Source organism: Eutrigla gurnardus, assembly GCF_963514095.1.
Source record: "Eutrigla gurnardus genome assembly, chromosome: 21".
NCBI lineage: Eukaryota > Metazoa > Chordata > Actinopteri > Perciformes > Triglidae > Eutrigla > Eutrigla gurnardus.
The window spans coordinates 6,980,388-7,005,295 of NC_139932.1; the positions used below are offsets into that span (position 1 = coordinate 6,980,388).

At 42.1% G+C, this 24,908-nt stretch overlaps 1 protein-coding gene across 2 annotated transcripts; it reads left to right on the top strand.

Moving 5' to 3' along the window:
* Positions 1-930: 930 nt before the first annotated feature.
* nrip2 (nuclear receptor interacting protein 2) lies at positions 931-24,165 on the top strand. Of its 2 annotated transcripts, XR_014599143.1 has the most exons (7): positions 931-1,504; positions 13,611-13,922; positions 17,338-17,420; positions 18,020-18,126; positions 20,116-20,168; positions 21,454-23,497; positions 23,546-24,165. XR_014599143.1 is itself a non-coding variant. In XM_084038638.1 (6 exons), the coding sequence occupies exons 1-6, from the start codon at positions 1,349-1,351 to the stop codon at positions 21,565-21,567; spliced, it is 825 nt and encodes a 274-aa protein (XP_083894764.1). In that variant the 5' UTR covers positions 931-1,348; the 3' UTR covers positions 21,568-24,165. The 2 variants fall into 2 exon arrangements, 1 of the variants encoding a protein (XP_083894764.1); XM_084038638.1 differs by having other exon boundaries at positions 21,454-24,165.
* The last annotated feature ends 743 nt before the right edge of the window (positions 24,166-24,908 follow it).

Sequence of the window (24,908 nt, forward strand, 5' to 3'; positions counted from 1 at the left end):
TGTCCTTAATTTCAAAAACCAGTGAATAACTGACATTTGACATCAATTGATAACCGATCAACTACATCGCAGGCTAAGAGAGAGCCATGAAAAAAGAGGTGACCAGCAGGGGGCAGCACATACTTTTTAAACATTTAACATCTCAGCAGGCATACAATAATTTGCCCCAAATAAAGAACCCCCTCCTTCAAATAAATAACACATATTAAAACACAAGAAATCTCCCATTTTAGCATCAACATGTATTTGCTGAAAAAATCCACTTCTTAAAGAAGTTGTCACACGAAACACTGTAAGCTGTATCACCATTTTTAAAAACCTACAAATGCATATGAATGTGATCATTTTAGATTTTTTGTTGACGTGCATAGATGGATGGATGGTTGATACTGGGTTTTTTTAATTAGCTGCAACGGGGGAGGCAGAGAGGAAATCAATTGTTGCAATCAGTGATCCAGATTGATCTTCTGTGTGTGGACGGACCACAGTGATGTCTCTCACACAGTGGGATGCCATTCACTGCTCACTAAAACAGACTAACACTCCAAACTGTGTCAGGCTTTAAAACAAGATAGTCACTGACAGACTGTCTGTGTTACAATGTCACTTTAGAGACTAAGTAATGCACCGAATCTAAGGTTGTACTGTATTTGAGTGGATTTAGAGCGGACTGCATACATTTGTCTTTCACTTTGTGTTTCCTCGGCTGAGAGTCAAGTGAGAAAATGTGCTGTTTTCGGAGGTGAGCTGCGAGTTGTGATTGAAAGGAGGGCTCAGGGGAGAGAGAGAGAATACACTCCTGAAAGCAGAGATGTGAGTGAGAGAGAGAGAGAGAGAGAGAGAGAGAGAGAGAGAGAGAGAGAGAGAGAGAGAGATCCAAGGACAGACGGCACTGAGGGGAGGGGAAATAACACACACTGTCACACCTACCCCACAGCCTCACACAGCCTCTCTAACAGACAGAACAGATCTTGACATTGTGAGGAAGATGCACGTCTACATCAGAGGAGCATCCAGGACAGGATAATAGCTCATAAAGCCGAGGAGACACATACTAGGACTACAAACAGAGAGGAAGAGAGAGTCCGGCGAGCCCAGAGGGAAGGACATTTCAAAAAGCGCGAAACAGGGTGGAAGAGGCAACAATCGCAGGTTTGCTCTGTGGCTTGAACAGCAATCCGTAACGAGCTGCCTCTTGGGGTTTCTCCTCCTCTCTGAACACGGACATCCACTCTGTGTCTTGCTGTCTGCAGAGATCTCACAGTGCTGCTGCTGCTGCTGCTGCGAGGTTATAGTCTCCGTGCTTCTGTGCACAGCACCAGAAAAGACTGCTTGACAGACCGGGACCATGAGCGAGGCGAAGAAAGGTGAGCTAGCCATCCGGGATAAAGCCATCCTGCACCAGCAGAGGCGCCTGAAGCAGGCCACCCAGTTCTCACACAAGGACTCAGCTGACCTCCTGCCCCTGGATGGGCTGAAGAGACTGGGCACATCCAAGGACTTGGTGAGTGAGATTTACTTGACTGGAGAGCATGTGTGTGTTGCCAGGCTGATAAAGGTTGAGTGTGAGTGGGCGTAGGTGTCAAAATCGTATCAAGCAGTGTTTTATATTTTAAAAGAGTACTTCACTCCAGCGACAGTGTTGGACTCATGAAGGACGGTTTAGAAGAATAGATTCAAATCGACTGAACAGAACCGGAGCGAGCCTGTTTTATCATTTCATGTATTTTTCCTTCTCTGGTGTCTACATTACCCACAATGCAACTTGACTGCCAACAGTTCAGCCAGATATTTGGGTGTGTTCTAGTAGCGGCTGATGAAGCCTCTAGTAGGGTTGGGAGGCTACAAAGGTCGAAGCTAAATTCCTCCCAGCTCTTGTAGCTAAACTTGTAGTCTTCAGTCCCGACTCAAGTGACATCACTTGAGGCACTTTATCAGCTCTCACACAGCTCCCTCTGAAGCTTCAATAAAGGGCTTCAAACAACTATTTTTCCCACATATGGAGCAGAACTCCCCAGAACTTTGAAATCCTTTGATGAGCAAACTGATGCTGAAACTAACCATTATTTATTATTATTGATTAATCTGCCGATTATCTGCTTGATTTAATTAATAATCATTTAGTCTATTGACTGTCAACATGCTCATGCCAGAGCCCAAGGTAACCATCAGTTATTCACCAAAAACATAATCAGTTTATAATAATAAATATCAGAGAAATGTGGCAAATCTGCAAAACCCAACTGTTGATATTATGAAATGTTTTGCTGAAGAACAAATTAAACGGTCCGTTTGACTGATTAATGGACTAATTGGCTCCAGCTCTGCAGTGAGGGCTGCCATTTGACTCCTCTGACCACCATTTACTGCACTAATACACTACTTTATGGTCTTGTAAGTCATCAAATGCAGCCTTGACAAGGAAATTCACCACCGACAGGTTCATGAAAGATTCAGTCTTGCACTTTGCACAGAGGAGGGAGACGCTACAGTACACTGTGCAGATGTCGTTGCACATTCAGGAACACACACGTATTTCATGGTGGACGAGTAAGGATGACAGGCGTCGCCGACCTCTTCACTTCCTCCAGAAGTCCCATAACCCTACGCCGTTACAGGAACTCCCTGTAATAATCTTAACAATTTATTACAGCTCTCCTCTGACACATTTCGGGTTTCATGCCGGCTTCCCAGATTCCCTAGAGCTCTCTCTCTCTCTGAAACCACAACACAATCACTCTGGCACTGCGAAGCAGCACCAGCAGCGCTGTGTGAATATCACAGGCGTTCACGTCTGCCAGGTTTTAATACCAACATTTGCTCCTCGGAATATATTCAACCCTCCTCCTCTTCCTCTTTGACTGAGTCACATTTGTTTTGTGATCTAATGACGTACATGTTTTCTCTCTCTTCCCTCCTGTATCAACGACGTGTCCCCCGAGGTAACGTCATGTAAAACCACAAGTGTGGAAATAATTAGTAACTCATTATTTAAGGTGTAATAAGTACTCAGTGATGTTAGTGGCGTGGTCCTGCTGAAATGTCTTATCTTTTGGATGGATTGCCATTCAAAACGTTCATGGTTTCCAGAGGATTAAACCAAATCCCCTTTCCTGCTGGACACAAAACCTGCTAACACCCACGATCATCTGGCTTTTGTCTTCAGTAGGAAAGGTTGCGTTATTGTTCCGGGCCCATAGACTCTGGTCACGGGTGTTTAACAGCTAACATGACACCCAGGTGTGAACACTAATTTTCACCCAGTCGGACAACAGTAACCCGCTGATCATCAAATCACACTTTTTCAACTCGACTGAACCAAAATAAAACTAATCAAAACCGTCTTTCTTAGTCTCTCCACTGTTCCAACAACAAACATGTATTAGCCAAGTTGCTCTGCTTCATGTCACTGTATGAAAACAAGCACACTGACACGTTTAATGCTAATTAGCAAATGTGTGCGTGCTAACATGCTAAACTTCGGTGCCATGGGTTAGCATCCTGAAAGATACTATTTTACCTTCATTACACAAGATACTATTTTATGCGCACAACTACTCATGTTTAGAAACGTTCAGTGACATTTAATAGACTTTTCTTTCTTGTTATATATCATTCTGAAATAATAGATAGAATAGATATCTTTTCTATCTACTATAGATATCTTTTGAGACTTAAGGGGCTCCCTGCTCAATCAAAACTGCATCTAAACACAATAAAAAGTCAAATGAAGAAATAATCTCAGTCAAGACGAAAGGCTAGATCCCAAAACTCTATTAGATTCATCCATCGGCAGCCTGTGTCTCAACCTGCAGGGACCCTCTTATCATAATACCAATTATCTTCTCTGTGAAGACGGAACGAGGTTCATCTCAGGAGTTATCTGAAATACAATTTGTAGTGCAGATGTGGCCACGGGGTACACGGCACGATTCACACGCCATCCAGAACAAGTGAGTTTCCATGTTGGGAACTTGGGAGATACAGTCCTGTCTCTGGTCTCTGCAGACAGACAGCTACATCATTCAGGCTCTGAATAGACATGAATGGAAAGAAAGCATGATGTATTTCGGATGTAGCTAACCCTCCTAGAGTAATATCATCTGGATACGGTTGTCAGATCCATTTGTTTGTCTGTTTTCCAGTTGTATCATTTTTTTAATGGAATTACTGCTAAAGAATGACTGCTTTCTTTCTGACTTGTGGCTTCCTTCAACAAAAAGGTCAGATCTTGAATGTCAGACGCTGATCTTCAGCAATAAAAGATCACTGAAAAAGATATGACATGATTAATCACTATAGAAACCTGGTACTTCAATTAAGATGAAGAAGACATTATTTTGGTTTTGCAAAAACTAAGATAATGTGGCAGATTGTAGTTATTTTATTTTCATATTTGGACTCCATCAAGCTGTACCTCCACATATCATTGCATTGCTTCTGGTCTATCATTTTAAATTGAATATATTTGGGATTTTGGATTGTTCCAGGCCCTTTTCCTCTCATTTCTGACATTTTAGGCTAAACAAGAATAATACAAAAAAAATAATAGTCTTAGATTAAGTTTGCTAGTTGTTTCCCTATATCTACATTCCCTGCTTCCAGTCTATGCTAAGGTTAGCTAACTGTCTCCTGGCTGCATACGTGAAGACAAAGATATGAGTGGCATCACTCATCACGCTATCCCTTTAAATATTCAAATAAATAGTGTACTGCCACAGAATCAGTAAAAATGGTGCATCATTTTAGGTTTTTATGCCACGCACAGATGTTTTGGCTGTGACCTTGTCTTTCTTCCCCTTAATTTCTGCTGGCTGGCCTGTCCAGAGTGTAATTCAGCAGCAGAGCCCGTTACGTAAGAGGGAAATTGTTTTTTTGCTGCTCTTTAGCCTGAGGTCCTCTCACTCTCAGCAGCAGCAACAGCAGCAGCAGCAGCATCACTCCAGCCATGTTGTGCTGCAGAATAAGAGGAGCAGCGAGCATGAAAAGGGCAAAATCCAGCAGTGGAACACAGAGCGATGGAGGGGAAGGAAAGCGGCGGCTGGAGAGGGGGTCATGGAGGACGCACGGTTTACTAGGGCTGCGTTATATAACACAATGTAGGGCTGTGAGTTGATATAATGGGCAGGAATGAGAGTATATATGTGTGTGTGTTTGGGGTACTGGCGTGGAAACATCTGAGCCCAGTAACATCAACACCTGAGCTCAGCACGAGCCGAGTTATTGTGTAACCGCTGTGTGATCTCACGGTTCTTTGACTGTACACACTCAAACATTTGCTCCCCAAAGCTGCAACAAAATGAGGGAGACAAATGTAGAAGAGCAGAGATGACACACAAATCCACCCAATCAGATGTTTTATGGGGCAATACCATCATTTCTGTGTTCAAGCTTGAAGAAACCTTTTGCAACGCATGATAGGTCATTAATCTCTTTAGGGAATATTCAATTATTTTGGCAGGCTGCTTTTGAAGAAATGTCAAACTTAATGCTGGTTTTAAAGGGTCAGTTCACTCAAATGACAAACTCCAAATCCAACAACAAAAGAATAAAAAACAGGACTTACTTCTAATCCTACTTAAACCAACAAGATAACGTGTTAATTATTGAGCTTTAGAGGTCTGGTAGGCAGATTTCTCTTTGAAAAGAGCCAGGCTAGCTGGTTCCCCCTGTTTCCAGTCTTTATGCTAAGCTAAGCTAACCGATGGCTGGTAACCTTTAACGTACAACATGCAACTGAATCTGCAATATAAATGCATTAACAACAATATTGACTTAAATATGAAACGACACATGAAGTGAAGAGATTTTAGTGTCACTTCTTCATCGTTTTGAATTATTAATTTTGTCACCATATGTGGTTTTGAAATGAAACGTGCATATTGGTTGAAGGAAGCTTCCAACACAAACTCTCACTGTGCTGCTGCTGCAGCTGCTGCAAAGCCTCTTTCCTCGTCTCCCTGCAGCTCAGTTGTTTGCACATGTCCTTCTCTTACAGACGAGTGAGTCGGAAACCTGTGTGTGCGTGTGAGTGAAGGCTTGTCTAATCGAGAGACTGGAGTCTGCAGGTACCTTCGGAGGATGATCAAAAGCTACAGAACTGGGCTTAGATGGAGAACGGTGGCACAGAAAGAACCGACGGATGGGAAAAGAGCCTTTAAGAGCATTAAATACAACATAAGTCCTTATTTACTAAACATTATGTCCACTTTTAGCCCCAAACCTGGTTAAACATGTCTTAAATAGAGATAAACCCGTGTGGAGAGAGGTTTTGCTTTCATCAAACCAGAACTTTGTGAACCTTTTGATGTTTACAGTCCTTTCAAAAACTCATGATTTTACAGGAGCAGATGGTGTAGGGTACATCTCATCCTGGAACAGGTTTTTCAATTCATATGCATCCCGACTCGATTGTTGACGTTTTCCCCAGAAGGCAGAGTAGCACTTCAAAGTGGAGAGCAAACACAATAATGTCACGCAGAGTGATCGCAGGGCTCTCCAGAGTTTGCCTCTTCCTGTTTCCCTCCCAAACAAACGGTATTTAAAAGCGGGTTCAGATGCGGGCTTTATTATTAGCTCCGGGACAATTGGGTGGGCTGGAGGGAGGTTAGGGTGACTTGTCATCTGGAGCTGTGGATGGGTGGCAACACACTCCCTCAGCTGCTCCCTCAGAGCCGTGTAGGAAGACAGGAGGCTAAAAATATGTGACAAAAACAAACAACAAAACAACCCTGACATTGGAGGAGAGGACGCACAACAAATGATGGAGAGGAAGAACAAGTGTTTTTGTCCATTTGTTGGGCGTGACACACGACACCTCCGCCTCCAGTGTCACTCCAAATGTATTCTTGGAGTTTTTTAATTATTTTAATTGGAAGGAAAAATCCAAATTCCCGGTGACGTATATGAGGGAACAATATCTGAACCAGAAAGAAAATGCTAATTACAAAATAAATGGATGTGGAATTGGAAGAAATATGGCTGATTAGTTGGGGAACTAATGATTATTTTAAATAATGATTCATTTTCTATGATTAACTAATCATTTAGTCTGAAATAAATGTCAAACAAATGACGATAAGGTGTTGTCTAAAACCCAAAGATATTCAATATTAAATAAAATAAAACATATAAATGTAGCATAATGTCATTTAGAAGCTCGATAAATGACAAACAACGCACTGATACCAAGTCTGTTGATCGACTAATCAAATAACTAACACTTTTAGACCGTTATTGAGATAATTTATGAAGTTATTGTTCACTCAAACTTCATTTTGTCCAATCTAGACCCTCCAAATATGCCTTTTTTAAAGGAATATGTCAACATTTTGGAAAATGAGCATATTGGGTTTCTTGACATGTTAGTCTTGGTTGTCTAGTTGGATTTCTTTCAGCTTTAGACAGGCTAGGTGTTTCCATCTACTTCCACTCTTTGTGCTAAGCTAAACTAAGCTAACCATCTGCACCTCCATATTTAACAGACATGGAATCGATCTTCTCATCTAAAATAACTTCCAAAATACAATTACTTTTTCTCTATTCACCAACATCTTGACTCATATTAACTTCCTATATTATTGAGCCCTTGAAATAACACTGATGAAGGCGGTTTCTTGACGGACTAATCCATCAATCATCTAACATTTTCAGCTTTGACAAAACCACCAGAACAAACATTTATTGATTCTTAAAAAATAGTTGTTCAACTAATCATTCAGCATTACAACAAATGCTCTCTCTAATGGGATCAGAAATAGCAGCACTAATTGATGACCAGTGATGTCACCGGTGGAGGGGCAGCAGATGTGAATCTGCTGGAGCCTCCTGGTCGGTGCGACAGGAAGCCAGCCGCTGGGGAGCTCCATCGGATTGAGAAGGAGGGCATTAGAAAGAGAGAGCTGCCTGTTGCAGTCAGATAATTAGTCCACATGGCAATGAGCCCCCAGTCTGACTCACAGAGGGATAAATACAGAGAAAAGGAAACTTAGAAGGAGACGGAGACGAGGAGGCTGCTGACCTCACACATTCACAGTTATCTTTGTGTCCCACTGGCAGAGGACTGGTTTGGACTGGTTGGTGCTCAACTCACATCAGCAGCAGACCATGTATGACTGCACACAAAGGGCAGAATAACCCAGCTCTATGGCACAGAGGAATAAAACACATAATACTTGTTAGTCAGAAGACTTTGGTCTGACAAACCACACTAGCCATATCTTTTAAGTTCATATGAAATAAATAAACTATTGGCAAGAACTGTAACTTATTTTGTTCAATCCTGAGCTTCACACACAAAAGAAGACTGGTGGCCTCAGTATTAAATCAGCCCCATTATCATCCAAAATCACTCTGCATGCTGTGAAACATTAACAGACAGATCACACCTCAGGGATGCCAATTTACCCCCAGCATGCTTCAACAATAATACAATTCACTGTCAAGTGAAGCGTAAACAGCAGGTTGCATCGTGTATAATAGATAAACTCTTTATGGGACATCGCTGCCTGCTGTCTTCATTAGGATTCTTGACAGGAAATCCATAAGCAGGCCATATGACTGACACCACATACTCACATACTGTCAGCTTGTTGCCAGTAGAATGATGAAAAGTGGAAAGTGACGAAAAATGTTGTTAATGTTTGTCTCACTTTAATTTGGAACTACAGTCCCCATGATGCTTTGATGCTAAACAGTGAGTTTAATGGATTCAGTGATGTGGCCTACAGGTTAAGCCCAGGCGGCAACCTCCAGTTCTGAAAAGTGAAGCCAACGCTGAAGTGCATGCCGCTTGCATTCTCTCTACTGGCCATCAGGGGGCGACTCCTCTGATCAAGTGCTGGAGTTTTAAATTCTATGGTTTCTATTTTGGGATGTCAGTGCATTCAGATTTGATGAGATATGGCATCAATTGTGGTAATTGGATTATATCCTTTTTTCTTGCTTATCCGCCTTCAACTCACAGTTCAAAAAGCAGACAGAGATCAGGTGCAGCTAGTAAGAAATATCACTAACATGTGGCAACACTGAATGCTGCTTGTTAGCATCTTGATGCTGCCAACATGATTTGCTCTTGAGCTGACCCCGGAACAGTCAGTGGGCTCAGTAAAAAAAACAGACTCCAGCCATTGAAATTAAATTACTTTGTGTTCTTTGTGTCTCTCAGATTCGATCTTTGCTTCGCTCCAGTTTCATGAGCGCACAGAGGAGGAAAACGCTCCCTCCCTTTTCTGTTTTGTTGTTTTGTGTCCTGTGTTTTGTCCCTGAAATCTGAAAATGTCAATGAAAAATATGGCTTATCGCTTCTCCTCCAAACGAGCCCGACATCATTGCCCTCCATCTCATCCCTTGCCCGCTCAATAAAAACATTGTGGTGTGCCACCAGACTTGATAAGCAATTTCAAATAGTATTTCAACGATCTTACTGACTCGCACTCTAGCACACACAAACCCTGGTCAGTCGCTGTTGCCCTTCAAGCGTTTTTCTCATTCGCAAAAGAGGATAATTACTGTTATTAAAATGATGTTGATGCTGTTAATAAATGTCTGATTTAGTCAATGAATGTCCAAGTGGGAGAGAGGTCAACTGATATGCAAAATATAATTAGAAACACACACACACACACACACACACACACACACACACACACACACACACACACACACACACACACACACACACACAGAGGAGAGAGGATGAGGCCTATGGCAAGAACATAATAAAAAACAAAAAACTGTCAAGTGGAGCTGCTGATTGATTGATTTGACAAGTTTGGATGTTGAGGCGCTAAATGTGAAGAGAGGAGAATATTATTAATACTCGGAGGAGGAGAAAGAAAAGTAAAGGGAAATAATGAAAGGAAAAGGAGGTGAGAAATAAAGAAAGGAAAGGAAGCCAAAAGAAGAAAGAAGAGATGTAAAGGGGAGAAGAGAGGAGAGAGATGTACGGAGGAGAGAAGAGGAGAGATGTGAAGAGGAGAAAAGAGCAGAGCAGAGGAGAGAGATGAAGGGGATCATCCTTCCTCAGCCTCAGCTGGAGCTCGGCGAGCAGCAAAAGGCTAAAAGGACATTGGTGGTAATGACTAGTTTGAAGTGTTTTGCTGCTTGGACATGAAGATAGTGGGCTGAGGGAGAGATCTAGGAAGAGCATCACATCTACAACACTAATCTTTTTATTTGATTTTGATTTATTCAGAGCAAATCAGTTCTCCATGACCTGATAGTAGAGCCAAAAATGACTCCTTGATGATCTGTAGAGGTGTTGGATTAAGGCCACATACACCTCAGGGATACCCAGGCATGACAGTATTACAGCCATGCAATTTCATATTCATTTTTCCATATTTCTCAGTCTCCAGTCTCCAAAAATACTTGAATAACAGAATCTAGCTTTCCCATAAACGCATGTTAATCAAAGCAGAACATTCAATTCTCATCAATAACGTGGGGAAAAAAAACAAGCGAAAGAATCTTTTCCATCTCCATCAGCTTTTTCTTAATATGTGTCTGAGCCAAACAATCACAGCTGCTGGATTGAGATCCACACAGACAAAAGAAGGGTGGCGACTGTAATCGACCATTGTCTTTGTGATAGCACATACACTTTATCATCCAGAATGTGCCATCCAAAAAGAAAAATCACACTGCCTGTGGTAATCACAGAGCCCTCTAACACACACCTCAGTTCAGCCACCATTAGATAGTGTCTGCACATCTACTGGGGGTCAAACGCCCGGGATGACCCAGAAAGAATTCTCCGGTCTGTGGAAAATCACTGCCATCACCGACTAAAGCAGCATCAACGGCAACGTTTAAAAGGGTCATTTTTCTCCAACTGGAACATTGTGAAGTGAATCAATTTGTGTAAAAGTGCAGCGACTGCAGGCCTTCTGATTGCATTTGGAGAGGAGGGAGAGATGGAGGGATGGTGTAGAAGTACAAGCTGTCTGACAGAACAAGACGGAGCTCGTAAGAACAACAGGTGGACAGATGGGGACGTCCTTTTTCAGACTGGCATTCAACCAAGACACTTAAAGTGTGACTTTAGTGCTCTACAGATGCCAATGTTGGCTGGTAAGGCGGTTATTCAGTCGGTCGCTCCAACACTTGAGGCCGGAGGAGAAGTTTCTATGAAATTTAACTTGACAAAGAGATTAACATGTCTAAACTATAATAAGATAAAACTAATGACTTAACTTCATTTACTCAGCTACGTTAAGATTAGTGCCAACTAAGTGCCAACATGCCAAATATCTAGTTCAGGTCTTTATTTGTCAGGTACACATTCATTACAGTGGAGCAGCAATGGACTTCCTGTTCTCAGGCTCTTTGCAACAATGCTACTACAAAAATAAAAAACAAAAGAAGAAAGAAATATGCAAGAACAAATTCATATGATGCATAAATATATAGTGCATATATATGATATATATAAAGCATATGTAGAAGCTTTATTGCTTCACTGGACCATCGTCGTAAGGCAACAGTCCAGTTGGGTTGTTCAAACAAGTTTAGAAATACAAATTAGTATAAAATTGTTGATATCCATTTCCCCTTTTTAGTTTGAATTTACACTTTATATTTAGTCCAAAAAATTCAAGTCAAGGATATTACCCAAGAGTTTATTTTCTCTGAATATAAGAGCTAAAATGATTTCATGATCCGTGCTGCTCACTTTTTTCCTACTTTATACAGCAGTTTCTCAACACCTCATCTCATGTTCGTTCATTTGAACTTGCCGTAAAGAGGTCAAACTCCAGCAATACTTAGAGAATATACAACAACTTCAATGTTCAGACCAACACGATCTGTTAAGGCTCACTTGCCCTGAAGATACTGGTGATCTCAGAGTTCAAACACCTAACGCGTCGTGTTTTATTAATGCACAGACTCAGCTGGTGTTGGGTGACCGGCTCATTGTGAAGCGTGCCGTCTGAAAGTCTGTGCTCCGACTCTGTGCTGGTGAGCAGCAATGTGATTACAGAGGAACAGGCAGCCTAAATATGATTTACTTTATATGATCAACAGAGAACGGCCAGTTACCAGCAGCCACATGTGGTTTGAACTGCCATTAATCAAATCAACACACTGGTATTAAATATACACGATAAAAAAGTATCTCGCAGACTGTTATAAGTATACCGGTAGTGTGAAAGGTGATCGAAGCTACAGTGGGTAGATACCCGAAAAGTGTGTGTTAGCAAATAACATGGCCACCATTGCAAGAAGAAAACTATGTTGGAAATCCTTTAATGTTGAGTGTGATGACCTGACCATGACCTGACCTCTTTTATTGGCTTTCATGACATGATATTGACCTTCATTTCAGGTACTTTAAAAAGCTTAAGTGAGCAATTTTAATCTCCGTTTATGTCATTTTGTGAGGAGAAGGCACTAAATTGGTCTCCACTTACTACAGCGTGATAGCGTTTGGCTTAAAAAAAACTGTTTCTGTGTGACTCATCTGGACAAAATCCTTTGTGACGAGCCGATCTAATGCCGAATCTACAGGCAAACAGCTGCACATGACGTTGCTTCTTTCAGCAACAGCTCCACAGAAAACGCTCTCAATAACTTCGCCAGCAAACAAAGATGGTGCATGTTTATGACCTTTCGCTGTAAATTCGGAAGAATAAGCTGTGTTTTGCAGGCCGTTATCTAGTGTTACCAATGCGTGTGTGTATGGACGTTCCCAAGGCTGAGAGCTGTGTACTCTCCATGCCAGAGAGCATATAAACCAGCAGTAAATCATGTTACAGAATCATTTATTTGAGGGTACAAAAGACAGTCATTTGTAACGATCTGTTACTAGTAATTCATGCACACAAATATCATATTTCTCCTCTGTACACATCGTTAATGGGGAAACAGTTTCCCAAATACAAGCAGGAATCTTAAAGCTTTGTCTCATTAGTAAATGTTCATCTTGTATATGATGCAGATGAGATTCATTCTGCCATGGGAACCGGTTTTAATTCAATCGTGTTCATGTGAACCTGCATGAATGTGCATTAATAAGCGTTATCATTGCTGTTGGAGGAAAACATCATGTTCTGTGAATGTGCAGATCATTTATGATGACATGTTCCTTTAAAACGATGACCTACATATCCGTTTATTTCAGATTAAAGGAACCATACGTCACAAGCAGTCTGTGACGTATAGAGATAATACTATTTATACTAAAGTAGTTATGAATATTTATCCTGAAGCAGAAGTCGACTATCCGCTCAGATTAAATTGATCTAAATTGATCTTACGTAGTACATGTGTCCTCACACTGTTCAACTCTGTGGTCTCAGTGTTTCAGAGATTTTCCTCGAAGGATACGTGTCAGGCTATTACTAATAATTATATGCATTATTGATCAATGTGCTCATTGATAAACTGGTTAATTGCTTTGTCTATAAAACATCCGTAAACTGTGAAAAATGTTCATCCCAATATCTCCGATGTCCTGAAATATTCAGTCTCCAAAGATATAACATTTATCATAATGTAAGGTCAAGAAAGCAGGTCCTATTGTTTGCTGTTAAATTGGACTCATGTTCCATTACTTGCTAAGAAATCCCGCCATCTCTCACCCATTCCTCTTACGTCTCTACCTGCAGCAACCTCACAGCATCGTCCAGCGCCGCCTGCTGGAGGGAAACATCACGCGGCTGCGAGGGGAGGCCCGGGACCCCAACGGCAGGGTTCGCTCCCCGCTGGCCGACAACAAGGACGGAGCCGCTGACGCCGAGGAGAAGAGCGAGAGCACCGCCGAGGACTCCACGGAGGAGAGGGAGTCTCTGGAGGAGAGCGAGCGGAGCCTACGGTCGGATGAAGAGGACGACAGCAGCGAAGCCGGAGCCAGACAGACGGGGGAGAAGACGGAGGGCACGGAGCGCTCAACCCTCACAGCTCTGCTCGTTCAATGCAAGGTACCACATATACCCGTCTCTCCTCACCCACAGCGCTTTGACACCTTCTACTACTGCATGAAACCTGACCAACCAGAAAAGATATAGGGACAGCGCCATCCCGCTTCCATGACTCATCCCTTAAAGCCCACTCGACATTTATTCTCCCTTTACAACACATGAAGAGCTCGGCAGGACCCCTTGGCTGTCTAGTCGGAGCAAAACAACAGAGGAATGAGTCATTGTGACTGACCGTCCAGGCGGGATAACAAGTCCACATTGGTCCCACATGGACTACATGTAGGCTGGAGGGGGCGACGAGTGCACAAACTGTGTGGGTCGCAGGACAAAAAGAGGGAAGACAACATGTATAAATTACCATCATCGTTTCTTCCCAAAGAAAAGCTATTACCGTAGTTTCCAAATCAGTTCAAATTGCGAAGAAATCAGGGTTTTTCCTGGTTTTACACTCAGCTTCCGGGTGCTCGCTGTAGATTTGTCCACAGTAGCCGACACATCTCTCCCCACTAGCTGCTATCAAATTACTTTTTATTGAGGGATAACAGTTAAGATAAGGCTTTCCAGCATTTTAGTTTTCTAAAGTTTGGAGACTCACAAGAAACAGATAAAGACTGGCCCAAACTTCAGCAGCAGTGGCTGAAGTGACTCCATAATATGGGGGACAAGCAATTCAGTGAGACCCTCCAAACCCAAACACAAGACTAGTGATCAGTCATCTACAGCTATGTTGAGGGTTAACGTTCATGGGTTAACACAACCCAGCGAGTAAAACACACGTGCAGGTCTTTGAGATATCTGCTGTAGACAAAACAATGCACCATTGTGCATGCAGTGTCTCAGCATTCATGCTTCTCATTCACCGTTTTCTCTCACAATTAGTCCAGAACACATTGGTAGTTGTCTGCTTTCGGGTGGAGATGCTCGCTGTGGACCCCAATCTAACATTCACCCCACACTCCAATGAGTAATGCATGCAGAAAGGTGCTTCGGCCTGTCCTCAACAGATTTTCATATCGAGCAACTAGAATCGGCTGATGGTTTAATGTTTAAACACAATGTCAGTTAAAACGGTGATGTTTTACATGAAGTGCTTGGATTGACAAAAACTGACAATCATTATAGGATAGCTGACATCACATAATAGGTCCACCCAGAAGAAAAGGGAAACCGGGGCTCCTGGGGCCAAAACCGGGAAGGTGGCTTGCCAAGGAGTGTCTTGGGCCGGGTCTTGTGACATGGAGCCACCAGCCTGTGGGCCCTTCACTCGCAGAGATAGGCGTTCCAACCCTCATCTATGTTCACAAGCTTTGGGAGGTTACTGAAAAAATGAGATTGCAGATACAAGCAGCAGAAATAGGCTTCCTTCGTAGGGTGGCTGGGCAGCCCTTTATGTCACAAAGAACTGAGACATTTTTATACTTCACTGTATTGATTTCTTTCAAACAACTGCTATTCCCTGTGGTGTTGAAAGTATGCAGCACAGCTTCTGTCAGTGTCCACTTCAGACCTTTCTGCCAGCTTCAGCGGTTTCCCCTATTACTCATTGTGTTTTGCTCAGTTTTATCATCAACTTATTAAATGCAAAGTGCTCCTCAGTTACTCATTGGGCAGCTATTTTTAAACTTGAGGATTTCTGCACCGCCTGGACCGACACAAAAGAGCAGGTTTGTGGGCTTGCTGATAAGCCTGTCAGGACAAAGGAGGCTCAGCTCAGTCTGTACAGTGTGTGAGGGATCAAAACAGGGCTCACGGAAACTCAACATGTTTATTTCCAAGGGGGCAAATATCCTCGGGTTAAATGGATAAGGTATTGATTCATGATGGGGAGAGGGAGCTATACAGACTCCATCCCAGGAACCGGAATCAGTGGAAACCACAGTAGATGTTATCTACTGTATGTCTGTGTGTCTATCAATATATATGTCTTTATGCCTATATGTCTATCTATCTGTCCATCCATCCATATAGACATGTAGCTAGTCAGTTCATCCGAAAAAAAAAACAAAAAAAACCCCAAATTTGGAGACACACCATCCTAATACAGAACAGGAAAGGTATGAAAAACATTCATCTGTTGCCTGTTCTGCCTGTGAGGACTCCAACTTTGTTCCTTTAACATATTAAAACTGTGCTAAAATACCAACAACATTACGTTTTGATCTGAAAGTAAAATCCTGAAAAAATAACAGCATAAAAAGACTGTAGCGTAAGGCATCTGCGATATATTTGCATTTGATAGTAGAAACATATCTATTTTCTACATGCTGTGAGACACAGCTACTGTGTGGGGGTGGTGCCAGCATACTGCTTATCTCACATGCATGTAGGGCTACCATATGTTCGGAATACATTTATTTATAACCCAGAAACATGTTGCTACGTGTGTACAGGCTGCATGACATCAAGTGACATGATGCTGAGTATAAAAAAGGCAACAGTACAATCAACAGTTCCCAGAACCCATTACAATCGGCTGCACTGGAAGAACGACAGAGAGGCACAGAAGAAGTATCAGTGGAAATTAGGACGAGCTAACGGTTAGCATCACTACTGTAATCGTCCTGCTTTACTGGTGGAAAAATAAAGTTGCCTTGCAATGAAGCTACACCCAGGAGATGGTTACCTTGGCTTAGCTGAGCATAAAAACTGGATGAATGGAGAAAACGCTTGCAGGTTTTATACTTAAGTTTGTATATATATTAAATAAACAGTGTATAATCTGCTAATTTGTGTGTTAATACAGTGAGCTGTGAATTAAAAGTAAAATGAGTCATGCGGCTCGTCGTCATGGATCATTTAACTTGTCCGTCTGGAGTTGTTTGGTTGGACTAATGAGCTAAATGCACATATGACTCACTTGGTTAATATTTCCTGCTCTGGTGATGTTTTTGAGATCATTAAGTGTGAAAAATCAAAGTGCACTCAACAAACGGCAGAATCAGCATCCTGTCGGTAAATAGAGTCTTAGCACATGAGCTAATGATAAAAAATGACTCGTGTGTCATCCCTAATGGTGTATACATAATGACTTGTTACTTTCTAACTTGATTAACTGTTGAACCAAACACTTGTAGTGATTCAAGAGTCCAACACACAATCAATATAGATTACGAACACAAAATAACATTTGGCTGTAAAAACTATGCCTGGCTTGGAAATACTCCACCAATGGAAGATTTGTTTTGTGCCTGAAGAGTTGATTAACAGTCGACTTGGACTTTATTTTTCAGTTTGGCAGTTTTCACAAGCATGTGAGAGCCAAATGGCCTCGTTCAAAAGAAAAAGAGATCAGTGGTTTTCAGGGGCTCCCCAGAGTTGTGCCAATGTGCTGTTGTTTCCTCACGTGCTGCGGTGCCAGACTGAAGTGGAAAAATCACGCTGTGACAATAAAATCCCCTCTCCGTTTCCCCCGCAGTGCTGCGAGACTGAAGTCAAGGCATCCATCAACACTGGCAGCCAACATAACCACATCTCCAGGTCCTGCTGCCAGAGGCTGGGGTAAGAATCACCCGTCTCTGAAATGCAAACGCACTCACGGCGCATAGATTACCTGCCATCTTTAAAACAGAAGCACAAAGGGCTGAGACATTCAATAATATCACAACACTGATAATAAAAAAAAAAGCGTAAACGTAAAATCGATAAAAAGGTCTGAAGATATCAGGATGGGAATAGAAGCATCATTTAAATAAAAAAAGGCTTTAAGGTGGGATTTAGTAATATATTATAAGCTCTTAATGCAGGATTTCCAGATCCTTAAAGACCTTAGTTTTGAAAAAAAGACCTCAAACGCCAAATAAAGCTCAGCCTTCAGATCAAAGACTGTGCACCGACTTGTGACATTTCGTTTTCACCCTGAATTCAAATCAGTTTTAAAAAAGGCAACAGACAAACAGGAACCAGCCGCTCGTTTTTGTGCACTGTGTGTCTCTGAAATGCCAGTTAATAAAATCCCAGCTGCACAAACTTTTGATTGACATTTTCATAAATTGCTCAGGGTGACGTAAAGGCCTACTGACAAAATCTATTTCTGGGAGACAGTAGGAAATGAATTGTTGCATTAAGATTTGGACTTCTGGGTGTATTTGTGTTGTCAGACTGGTTCCCGGTTTGGACGGCTCACCGTGTGGTGGGAGCAGCTCAGTGACGGGTCTGCAGCTGCAGCTGGGCAGACAGACGGTCCAGTGTTCAGCCTACGTCAAAGGTAAGAATCACACCAGCGAGTGCTGATGAAGTGACATCACAAGTTAAACCATGACTGATTGGTTAACAACGAGGCTATTACAGTGGTGCGTTCAGGGAACGTCGGCGCCACCGTGCTGACATGCTCACAATGACGAAGCAAACATGTTCAGCAGGGAGAATATTCACAATGCTCACCGTCTTAGTGCTAACTGCTAACGTTTGGAAATAGGCAACAAAGGCTGACAAGGATGTCACTCATTTTACAGTTATTGGTAATTTTGACTAATTATAACAAACTTTTGAAAGATTGGTTGCAGTAAATGAGAAGTTAATGAATGAATGTGAATTAAAGAACTAGCGGCAATGAAAGCTGATTGCCTCGTGTTGCCTGTTTAGTGCAAAATGTTGCTCTTGAACACACAACAAAGATCTGCCAACTATCACTAACGTTCTGCATCAAAAGGAGGGGCTCGTCTGTATTCGTCATTCAAAAAGGGAGACCATTAGACCTGGAGTGTTGCTATGCAAGCTGTTGTTATGGGGGTCGTTAAAGGCCGACTAGCGCCAACAGACTCTCGAGCCTGAGCAAAAGTTATAAAGTCTAATCCTGATGGGGACATGAATCAGTGAACCAAAGGTTATGGCTGCTGATATTTCACTAAAATCCACAGATGGTAACCTCATGGTGGCGCTTGTGAAAAAGTAAGGGGGTCGCCAAAGTCAGTCGGCTTCATCATCCGCAGACCATGAATATCTGTACTGTAAACAGATGAAAAAAGTCAATGTTTTTACCCTCGGGGGCATTTGATGGTGCTGGTGATCTGCCACTTGTCACAACACACCGGATATAACTCTAATAAATGCAGCCGCAGCTCTCGTAGAGAAATATGAGTTCCCTCCGACTGTGGCGTTTCTACAGAGATCCTGTTTAAATAGATATCAGCTCGTACTTAACATTCAGAGAGCACACATCCATCCATAACCTGTTAAAGCACCCAGGCAGAAATGCAATCAAATAAAAGGACGGAGGTAATACGTTGAGGGAGTTTAACAGTATTTTCAAGCAAATATGTGTTTTGTTGTTCTTCTCCAATTTATATTAACAATGCAGCATACTAATTTAGTATTATATCAGCTGCACTGGGAGTGCCAGGTACATCTTTTATAGAGGGAAATCCCCTGATGCAGATGATAATAATCAAGAGCAGTAATTGTCATCATGGCTGAACAGACATAGAAGCATCATTACCAACAGGAACCACACAGAAAATCCAACTGCTGAAGGCACATTTCATGAGAACATTTTGTTTGATTGTTTTTTTTAATTGGTATAACAATTTTAGGAGCTAAGTGGTCATAGAAGCAGTGTGTTCCAGTCACCACAGGCAAACAAAACCACCTGCAGATAATAAACAAACATGGTCTAAAAGAGGTGCCAGATGAGCTTTTCCCCCCCGTAATGCTAAGCTAAGCTAACCAGCTGCTGGCCGTATTTACTGTATGGTGTCAAACTTCTCATCAAACTCTTGTCAAGAAAGTGAATTCATGTATTTCCAAAAAAAACCTCCTTGAAAGCCAGATCTTATTTCCTGAACCATTACAATATAGAAATATTGTGTCCTTGCTTTGGTTTATCCTGACCTTCCCCTCACAAAGATAAAAGAACAAGAGCACACATTTTATTAATGCTGCAGTGCTTGTCTTGCCGTATACTTAATTCCTCCGCAACAGTGAATGATGACTCTAATTCAATCCCAGCGCCCGACTCCTTCACGCACATTAAATTCTCACTTGGCTCCAAAACTCTCACGTTGCTGCTGGTTCACAACTCGTACTCACAGACATACGGATATCAGCGCTCATTAACATGAGAATCAAGTATTTCGTGTGGTTGGTGATATAACAGGCTAATGCATGCATGTTCAGACGAGGGTGTTCATGAATGACATGAGTCATAAAATGTGTCCCCCCCCCCCCCATCTCTCTCCTGTCCTTGTTTCTCTTCCAGAGGATGAGGCTTTTGAGCTGTGCCTGGGTCTTCAGACTCTGTTGGAACTCAAAGTAAGGTCCTCATTTGCTTTGCTAATATTTTCATGCCTAATCGTTTTGGTGTGTGTGTGTCTAAAGCGTGAGCTGCCGGAAAAACGGTTTTAAAAACCATGTGGCTTTTAAAAATAAGCAAAAAGGAAGAAAAAAGGAAGAAATGAAAAAAATAATTTCAGAGGGAAGGATGGAGGCACAAATTCCTAAAAGGAGATGTGCTGTATGTGGTGTTATCTAAGGGGAAATGCTGGGCGGTGTTTCTTTTAGTGGCGCCGCTATCTGCCAGGACATCTTGTGATATCTTATAATTGTTGAATTTGCACCTTTGAAAAATGCAATTGGCGTCATAAGAAGACTTTCTGGCCATCTGAAGGCGAGGCAAGGAGCTCATGTTTTCATTTAGTTTGTTAGTCTGTCGAAAAGCTACTGGCCTGATCTTCATAAATGTTGTTAGAAGGGTGCAGATTATTTTTCACTTCTAGAAACGGCCTTGGCGGAGGTCTGCGCTCCCCGAGTGTCCTCTAATTTCAGTATTACATCTGCTGCATCTGGTTAATATCCTCCTAAAATCTAATTAGATGGGGACTTGAGGGTATTAAGGACCATGAGCTCTTTTTTCTTAATTTTGTAAATTTGCCTTTAAGGACGTTCTAACATATGATGAACATTTCCCCCCAACATCACCCCCCTGTGCTGAGCTCCCTCTGCAGGTTTAAAAACAATATAGTAATTCATTACGATTACTGGCTTAAAGTATCAGGAGGTTTATGGAAATGTTCAACACAGAAACTGCAAAAACAACTCATCCGCTGCTTTCTACTGAGGGACTGAGAGAGATTATAACATCATCTTCATGTTAAACACTCCCACGTGTGGATAGCAGAACATTTTAGAGAAGTTTTTTTTTTGTTTTTCAAGCAAAAATGCCCCAGAATTCCCGTTCCAGCTTCTCAAATATTACGATTTTCTTTGTTGTTTTATCTGTAAACTGAATATTTTGTGTTTTGGATTGTTGTTCACACAACACAGGTGATTGAAAGACTTTGAAATCAGGAAATGTAATGGGCACTTTTCCCAATTTTCAGACTTTTGGCCAAACAAGAAATCAAGAAAATAATTGTGAAAATAATCAGTAACTCCAGATGAGAACTGATGCAGCCTGTGTGTTGCTCACTGCATTCATCCCAGTGTAACCAGTACGTTGCTTCCAGTGTATTTTATGTACTGCCACTAAGGGTAGCCAATGTAAGTCCTGACCCTCATGTTGGGAACCACTGAGGTACTACTATGTGTCCTCTCACAGTGCTGCCTGGACCTGAGTGACCGGGTCCTGAAGCTGCAGGGCTGCGGCGAGGAGCTGCCCTTCCTGAATCCGACCGACAGCCATTGCCAACACGACACCAACGAGAACCTGTGACTCGACGGCGGCGACGGCTTCCCAGAACCTCGAGTGGTTGCAGCAACGTGTCTGGACGACTCGGATCACAGAGTCTCTCCCACACTGCCAGAACACGGATGAGCATTCGCCGCGGTGGTTCTTGAGTTTACATCATTGTGTTTGTAGAATTGAGACATTCACCATGATTATCTCGGATATTAAATTAGTCTAGTTTAGGCCGCGGGTGGAAACCTGTTATGAGCCGATCCAATTTGAGAGAATCTAATCATACTTTATGATTATATTGTATATTCAAACCGATTTCTCTGTTGAGCTGCTTGGGTACACTGATGCTCTCTAAAAGGGAAAATGATAATCATTTGAAGTGAAATTAAGTGGAATATTTTGTGATTTGGCTGTACAAACATTACTTTAAGTCATCAAGTAAATACAAAAAGAGTTTGTCGTAAATAATTTCAGTGTAACTGGTGTGAAAGGGATAGTTTTATACTTTGGGACGCATGCTTGGTCATTTTCTTTCCGAGTTGTATGAGAAGATACCGCTCCCATGTCTGCATGGTATATATGAAGCTATAGCTAGTTAGCTTAGCATAAAGACGGGAAACAGTGTGAAATAGCTGACGGTAAGAAGCCTACAAGCAACTCTAAAGCTAACAATTAACTTGGAGAGTCTCAACACTGATTGGATCTCGCCTCACAGCGTTACAAATTTTAAGTCGAAATATTTGCATTTGTTTGCGACTTTGCGCTCCACAAAATTTGCTTTGTGTTTGGTGTGAACACCTTTAGACCTCTCTTTAATCCTTACAAACACTAAACACATCATCGTTTTATGACTGACGTCTGGAGCCGGCTAGCCGTTTCCCAGAGTTGCTTGTCTTCATGCTAAGCTAAGCTAAAGCACTGCTGATCATTTTCATGGTACAAACATGAGCGAGGTATCAATTTCTCTCCGTACGCTCGTTGGGAATGTGAATATGTGTATTTTTCAAATTTTCAAACTATTCCTTAAATAAGCAACATGTCTTAAAAGTGTCGGTACTCAGGATCCCTTTCAAGTGGTTCAAAGGGAAACTCAGATTTCTTGAAGTTTTGGGTAATTAAGTTTGTACCAGGCTACCTCTTTAAGGACGGGTTCCCATCTAGAATTTTAAAAGAGATCTGAGGAAAACACCTTTTCTCTTGGGTGCAGATCCCCCCCCCCCCTCGCCATAATAATACTCTACATTATTCAAAATTTAACAAATGTATTTTCAAACATCACAATCTTCACATTTTAGATTCACATCTAAAAAGAAATGATTGAAATGGAGGGTTAGAGGGAGGTGAAAGATAAGAACATGAGTGGACATTACATGCCTGAGACCCCTAGAATTATGCTTTACTAATATATCAGTTAAGAAAGCAGTGATAAGTGCTGTTGGCTGTTTAGGACAAATAAACAAGAAAGCTAGGCACAATAAATAGATCCCTGTGCAGCACTTTTTGAATGATGCAACGTGGCCTCTACAAAGTTGTGATTTACGGTGGCATGGTATGAATTGCATACGGGCAAAAAAAAAAAAAGTTTTGTGCCCCCCCAATCCTCGGGTCAGATCTGCACCCCTGCCTTTTCTGATGTACTTCTCTTCAGCTTTGTAAAGCCCCTTTGCTCTTTCTTTCCCCCATCAACAGACTGATGTGATATATTTTTCCAGGAGCATACTCCCAGTCTGTCATGACAACCCAGACTGAATTACAGTAGTTCCCCATAAATCCCCTCTAATAAAAATAGATTTGAGGCCAGCCAAAAAATATATAGATATTTGACTCAGCTACAGAAATATCAGAAACATTCCATCTGCATGACTTTGTAAAGTTCTGCCTTTGTATAAGTCTGCATGTTTGTGTAATCTGATTGTGTCTGAAGGGGCTGTATGTGTATGTAAGTGTGTGTGTGTGTGTGTGTGTGTGTGTGTGTGTGTGTGTGTGTGTGTGTGTGTGTGTGTGTGTTTAGAGTCAAAGCAGGTTTTTTCATGACTTGTTTTGGCTTTTCTTTCATGGGAAAAAAGTGGTCCAATCTTCCCCCAAACCGGTCTGCCGAGCGCCGGTCACAAAAAACTGCCAAAAGCCGACCCCAGCTGCCTTCCCTCTGCCTCTTTCAGGAGATTTTCATCACTCGGCTGAGGCTGCACTCCGTGCCAAGGCCCCTCTTCAAGCTCATCTTCCTTATTATTCAGAAGTCTGGTCTTCTTTGATCATTAAATACCTTTTTATCTTTTCTTTTTGCTGATGTTATTCACTTTGATGCCTCATGTTTGTCATAAGAAAACGCAAAAGAACTCCCGACTTCGGTGCCACCTGCCTCTCTTCTCTCTCGGTGTTTTCCTAGAGTGGAGAATCAAGAGCTGCCTCAGATCATGCCGTGCTTTAACGCCACCTGAGCCGCGCTGTGCTTTTCGACTGTGCTACAGTTCCCATCTAGGTCATCCACACGTAGGTCTGTTTCTCTTTGCTGTACTTGTGACCTTCCTATGCTGTATGAGAGGAATCGATGTGTGACAGAAAATTATTTTTGGTGTTTCTCTTCTTCTGAACAGTATTTTCTCTGCCTAATAAAATATGTATTCTGGCTAACTCTGTTTGTATTCATAATCGTAATAATAACTGACAACGCGTGGAGTGAGGTGAGACGGGCCTATTTGGAGCGGCAGAGCAACATTATTTGAAAGGACAGATGATTAAAAACTTTAATAACTGTCTGTTTGACTGATGTGAATGAGCAGGTTGGTTGTGGGACGGCTCCTCTAGAAGTACTATTATCAGACCTCACTTTGATTCCCATGGTCTGGACTGGATGTGCCCTTCACTGGGACATCCTGCTCTATAAAAGCAGACGTTCCCACAGCATCAGGGGGCTTCGCCAGTTGACCCAGTTGACCATTGAAGCCTCCCAGCTTGCTGTCCTGCCCTCCTTCAGTGACACAGAGAGAAGACAGTCCAAGTCAAGTCCGTCAGTCCAAGTCTCACGTCAAAGCAGCAGTGTGGAGGGTTGAGTGTCTCAAGAGGTGAAGTTGCAGATTGTGACCAAGTAAGAACTGCTCCGCTCATCCCTCTCCAAGTGCATCTACGGTGGCCTTCAGGTAACGTGAAAACATGGTTGGTGTACGACCACGAGATACGTTGAATGGTTGAGCCAAAAATTTGTTTCGTGAATATAGGCTACTGTATTTCAGATGAGCCTCACATCGACAACTTCATCATGGTTCGATGCTAGACAGTCAAACAGTTCATTACGTAATATAAATACTTGGTTAATATTAGAAAAAAGATCAGTGTTTGTGGTCAATAACATAACAACCGCCCTCAGTGGACTCTCT

Bases quoted from the DNA above. Each gene is read 5' to 3' on its own strand.
- nrip2 (XM_084038638.1), top strand. From the start codon at position 1,349: ATGAGCGAGGCGAAGAAAGGTGAGCTAGCCATCCGGGATAAAGCCATC. The intron at 1,505-13,610 runs GTGAGTGAGATT...CTCTACCTGCAG, and splicing joins TGGGCACATCCAAGGACTTG to CAACCTCACAGCATCGTCCA. The intron at 17,421-18,019 runs GTAAGAATCACC...TTGTGTTGTCAG, and splicing joins TCCTGCTGCCAGAGGCTGGG to ACTGGTTCCCGGTTTGGACG.